The sequence below is a fragment of the Clupea harengus genome, chromosome 15 (genome assembly GCF_900700415.2).
Source record: "Clupea harengus chromosome 15, Ch_v2.0.2, whole genome shotgun sequence".
In the NCBI taxonomy this organism is placed as follows: domain Eukaryota; kingdom Metazoa; phylum Chordata; class Actinopteri; order Clupeiformes; family Clupeidae; genus Clupea; species Clupea harengus.
This window is the reverse complement of record NC_045166.1, coordinates 18,609,120-18,614,688: the sequence shown is the minus strand read 5'-3', so window position 1 is coordinate 18,614,688 and position 5,569 is coordinate 18,609,120. Positions and strand designations below refer to the sequence as shown.

Below are 5,569 nucleotides of genomic sequence, written 5' to 3'. Positions count from 1 at the left end.
TTTATATAGGCTAGGAGCGCACCCTGGAAATGTACTGCACCTTTCAGTGGCTCTCTAGCGTGGGTTGTAGGGGGCAAATTGAGTGTTTGTGGGTGGTGTAGAAAGGATTCAAGCATCTTCAGTTACAGGGCTTTTCCTTGTCAGTGAAAATGGCCAGAATTCTACAACTGTGAGTACTCTGTTTTACAACTTTTGCCGATAGGCACAGTTTGCTTGTGTTTCTTTTAACTGGCGTCTTGTCTTCTGTTTTGTAGAGTCCCATGGCTTTTGATGGTGGCTGTTGGGATTTCTGCTCAGAAAAGTTTCAAGCAAAGTAGGTTTTTGCCCATCCTCTGAAGAGCAAGTTTAAAGAAGCTTTAACTGTGTGCTATAAAGTTAATTCCTGGATCTTTCCTCCTCTACAGTAACTGGCCTGAAGTCTCATTGCCTTGGAAATGTCTTAAGGTTGACCATAGATAAATCCCTTGGCTTTGGAAGCCACCTGGAAGTGGATGCCATCAGTGAGTTATTTAAATTGTTATGGCTTTTTTTTAATTTTTTTTTTTTATTTCCCCTCCTGATTTAACCTAAGCTTGCCCTTGCAGATGGCAGTCAGTTTATCCCCATCACACCCAGCCTGGCATCTAAGTGTGGCTACCGTGTGGAGTCTGACCCCTGGGGCAACGTGAAACTGTTTGCCTCAGTCCTGAGCTGCCACACTAATAATCAGGTGAAGATGTTTCCTCATGGTTGACTGTATCGTTACATCAGTTAATCTGGTTTGTTCAGGAAACGTAGTAACCAGAAACTTTCACCCAACACATTGACTAGGACGATGAGGTTTTTGAACTAGGACTGCGTCTTCGAATGCATGATGAGCATAAATCTGAGGAGGACACGCACAAGGTGACCAAGACCTGCAACTACAACCGATGGGCTGCTCGTGAGATCCTGTGTGACAAAAACTACATGGAGGTAAAAATTTAGTAGTGACCCAGGTGTTCCCAGCTCCAAAGGGTTCAAGCCCCTTAGGATTAACTACACCTTATGTTTGACTAGGTGTCAGTGAACAGGTTGCCACCACCGATTGACCTAGCTGTTGAGCAGACCATGCTTGAAGATCAGTGGGCTGCTGCAGTTCCTGATGCAAGTTGTCTCTGGCCTTCTCCCTTCACCTGTTTGATTTAACCTTAGTGTGACTAGTTACATTTGAACATTAAATCTGTATTGCCTTGTAGGCTGTGACCTCTGAGAACAACATATGGCGAATGGTTTTCTTCACCCCAAAAGAGAAGTCCATGCCGTTGGCTGACGCTCAAAGGGCTGGCTATGGTATCGCAACAACCCCATCGAGACTGCTCATCCGAAGCCCTTATGACACAACTGAGGTTTACTCTGAAAATGTAAGTTGCATAACAACAAAAAATTGTTTTAAGCATACAAAACCAGTTTGTTTTACCTTATACCTTTGCCTTGTTTAACTCCTTATCTTAGGTTGCTAGTGTGTCAATGAAGGTGCTGAAGGCTACCACATATTTCAAGGACCTGTGGTCTGTCACCATGCTTGACACTGCTGCAGCTTGTCCTACTGGTAAGTAATGGTAACTGCTTTCACTACTCTGTTTTTGAAGTTGGAAGAGCTACAGTGTTATGCCCCCTGGTTCAGATGGTGTTGTCTTCACGGAGGAAACGATGACCTGGTATGTGCCTCGCCACATCTACCCACTACTTGCATCGAATACCTGTGAGACGCTGGAGTTGCACATGGGCATTGATGGCGAGCGACTTGATGAATCACAGATGGCCAGCAGGGGATACACCATGTCTGTGACTAATTCCCACTTTGTCATTGAACTGCCTGTGGGTGGACCTGATGGTTACTACAAGGTAAGCGCTCATTGGATGGTGGGGAACTCTTGGTTGGTGGAATCAATTGGCTCTAAACCTTTCCATTTTTGTGTCGGTCCCCCTCCCATAGAGCTATGCTCCTGAGTATCAGTACCATATCTCTTACTATATTGAGGCCATGATTGAGGTGGTGTGGAAGGAGGCTGACTCTGACCAGCTCACCAGATATAAGGTCTTGTATCCGATCACCACCCCTATGATGCCTAGACCTCCACACGTGACTGACAGTAAGTATCCCAACAAACTTGGCTGTGTTTACATAAGGAAGTTCTTTGCTCATTGATCCTTGCTCCACAGATACTGTGCCTGAGGAACGGGTCTTTGATGTGCTTTTGGGTACCTTCCTTCCTGATGTGATGCTGATGAACATGACCTTTGCCACTGTTGTACTGACTGTTGCCGAAGCCAATGCAAGAGGCTTCAATGTCCAAGAGAAACGCTTCCCCCATGGTTACAAAGGCTTCAGTCTTCAAGTGCCCTTCTCTGACTCTGTGGTCCTGAAGAGTGTATGTCTACGCACTTCCCCCAAGTCTTTGTCAAGTGCTTTCTATTCTCTTGTCCCTGCCCCCCTCCCAGTATTAAAGCCTTGATTTCTATATTGCAGAATCCTGATCGGGAGTTCACGACCTACACCCTTCCTTTGAGCTTTGGCCTGGTTGTCCTACCTGAGCAATCCCCATTCTCTCATCCAGCTGTGCTGGAAGCAACACTTCATGACGTTGGTATGGTAGCCTTGCCTTTACCACACTTGACATGGGTACTGTCTTGGAGCATTTTGAGGAACTGTGTACTTGTTTTGCTGCAGTGCTCCCTGTCGTAACCGGAACTTGTGATGACGAAAGCTACTATGTCACCGTGGCCTATGGAAGTCATGGCAGTGACTTTAAAACCATTGTGGGCAAGCGGGAGCTGACCTCTGACCTAGCAACGAAGTACAATGTCCGTGAGAATGCTACACACATGACCATGAGTGTGCCCTTCCTCTCATCTGATGCTGTATTTACGGTAAGCGTTTGTTTTTTTGGTAACTTGAGCTTTCATCAGCAAGTATACTTTCATTACTAACAATGTTGCATACCTGTCTGTAGTTTGTACTTTCATCTGCTGCTGGGGGTCGGCTGGACTTGAAGGTCATCGACCCACTCAATAATTGGAGCCTCAACAACTTCTCTCTGGCCTGTACCTTTCCTATGCCTCTGACTGGTCAGTGTCCCTTTTCTAGAGTATTGATGAAACTGGGGTTGAAGTGGTCAGTGACTTGGTTGTAATGCCACACTTGCTGCCTTTCTGTCTGCAGAGTGTCACCCTAATGGCACAATGATTGTCCTGGCCCTGAAGGTTGAGTCGGTGCCTAATCTTATTCTCAGTCAGCTCACCCTAAAGGACCCATCGTGCAAACCCATGTTCAGCAGCGATCAATTTGCCTCCTTCTCTTTCCCTGTTAACAGCTGCGGAACAACCCGAACAGTAAGATTTCACTTTACGCTTTTGTGAGCTACCATGCCGCCTTCGGCATATACATGTATAACCCTCCTTTTGCTTTGTAGTTCTTGGATGGCTTCATGGTCTATCAGAATGAGATCACCATGTCTAAGCAAGGAGGTGTGAAGAATGTCAAGACCACTTCCCACCCAGAGTACCGGTATGTTTAGTTTTCTATTTCTTTTCTCCCCCTCCCCACCAACTTGTATTGTGGCTTTACCTTCTTCTCTGGCTCCTAGACTAACCATCTCCTGTTACTATGAGAACGATGACTTCAAGATGCTGCAGTTTCTCCCAGAGGATCGCTCCTTTGACCGCCCTCCCCAGCCTGCCTTTGGGGAGATGAGGGTCCGCATGAGGCTGGCAACTGGTGAGCATCTTTCCAAACTTTAATTGCCATTTTAAAATGATTCTCCCTTTGCAATACTTTGTTCTCCTCCTCAGATGTGTCCTACAACACGTTTTACACCGAAGAGGATTATCCTGTGGTGGAGGCCTTGAGGCGTCCCCTTTACTTTGAGGTTGAGTTGTTAGAGTCCACAGATCCACAACTTGTGCTGTTCCTGGAGAGCTGCTGGGCAACCCTGGAAAAGGAGAGGCTGTCCACGCCACGATGGGACATCATTGTTGATGGGTACAATTATCTATAAACCTGTCAAACTTAACCAAATTCAGATATGTATCATTGACTTGCAGTATCTTTCTATAAAAGCAACAGAATTGCAATGCATGGGTTGGAATAAATGCCTTAACGTTTCAACTCGACAGGTGTGCAAACCACGATGATCGTTATTTACCAAGCATTCATCCTGTAACTGCTGATGGCAGAGTCCAGTTCCCTTCCCACTTCAAACGCTTTGACATGAAGATGTTTGCTTTTGTCCAAGATAATGTGGTGCTGAAAGACCAGGTAGGTAAATGTGCTGCTTCTTACCTGCTTATAAATAGGTTATGAACCCTGACATTAATTTAAACTCCCATCTCTTGTAGATTTTCATTCACTGTGACACTGCCATCTGTGACGACAACAAACAAAGTGATGGACTCTGCTATAGACGATGTCCTAGTTCCCCTGAAAATGTCAATGAGCTGAGCAGCGTTAAGAGCAGTGAGTTCTCCTTGATTCAGTTCCTCAATGGTATTCTGTGGTTGATGTTTAATACTCCTTTGTCTTTGTTTGTAGGCCAAAGCAGTGCAAAGTATTCTCCCAAGTCAAGAGCACAGCTCTCTTCAGGTCGCATCATGCTGTCATCGTGATACAACCTTGTTATGCAAATAAAAGGATTCTGTTAAAAACAAATATCTTGTCTTGTGGTTGTTTAGAGAACTTTAAACACATCTTTAAGTTTGTTCAAACTCCACACTAGTCTGCAACTTTTTTCATACTGAATTTATGGTAAGCAAGTGTAACCATGCAATTTCTGATGTCTTTCATGGTAAATACTTTGTTCTGTTAGACAGTGCAGTACACATTGTTGCGCTGACCAGAATGTCCAAATTTCTCCTACAGCAGTACCACCATTACAAGTGCTCAAACCATTTTGCAAATGGTATTCTGTTAAAGATTAGTGGTAGTGTTTATTTTTTTTAAATGGGTATTTTTGAATCTGCAGTTAGGTCTTTGGATCACAAGACCTGTATGTTTAGGTCCTGTGTTTAAAATGTTTTGACTTCTGGTTTAGTTAGGTCTTCCTGTTTACTCATTTTCATGTGAAGTAGGGACAAGGTAGTCTGGATAACAGACCAGAAATTAGAGGCAGACTTTGGTTTTGTGCAGAATAATTTAATCAGCAATTTGAGCACACTCTAGGGTTTTTTGTTCAACACTGAACCAAGGAAGTAATGTGACTCCTTGATTGTAGGTAGAGAAACATGAGGTTGTCTGGCAACTTTACAGATTACACGATACATTAAACTTCAGTATTTTAGAAATGGGTCTGGTCAAGTGCTTGACGGTAAAGTCCAACTATTAGCTTAATATCCTCTGTTCATCTCGTCTTGATCTATTATTGTTTGGTGTAAACTCTGTTTGGCATCTTCAAAATTTGGATTAATTCCAGAACCTTCTTGAAGTCTCTTCACCACAGGAGGAGCAATTACCCTCCATGTGGGGTCATGACTGAGGGCCATCATTACAGTGCATTGAGTAGGTTTAAGGGTGGGTGGGCATGCTTAGTTCATGCACCTTTTCAAAGCCAAA

At 44.2% G+C, this 5,569-nt stretch overlaps 1 protein-coding gene across 1 annotated transcript; it reads left to right on the top strand.

Annotated features, from left to right (window-relative positions):
- On the top strand, positions 1-4,669 carry LOC116223786. The gene is made up of 21 exons (XM_031581742.1): positions 1-169; positions 255-313; positions 405-500; positions 585-709; positions 811-954; positions 1,039-1,125; positions 1,218-1,382; positions 1,474-1,570; positions 1,646-1,866; positions 1,958-2,114; positions 2,185-2,393; positions 2,492-2,609; positions 2,693-2,892; positions 2,976-3,090; positions 3,185-3,354; positions 3,435-3,529; positions 3,609-3,739; positions 3,814-4,003; positions 4,138-4,279; positions 4,360-4,477; positions 4,553-4,669. Exons 1-21 carry the CDS (start codon positions 150-152, stop codon positions 4,624-4,626), a joined length of 2,733 nt encoding a protein of 910 aa, XP_031437602.1. The 5' UTR covers positions 1-149; the 3' UTR covers positions 4,627-4,669.
- Positions 4,670-5,569: the final 900 nt, after the last annotated feature.

Excerpts from the sequence above, each read along its gene's own strand:
- LOC116223786 (XM_031581742.1), top strand. The coding sequence starts at position 150 with ATGGCCAGAATTCTACAACT. Across the intron at positions 170-254 it reads ATGGCCAGAATTCTACAACT|AGTCCCATGGCTTTTGATGG; the intron begins GTGAGTACTCTG and ends TCTGTTTTGTAG. Across the intron at positions 4,004-4,137 it reads TGGGACATCATTGTTGATGG|GTGTGCAAACCACGATGATC; the intron begins GTACAATTATCT and ends TCAACTCGACAG.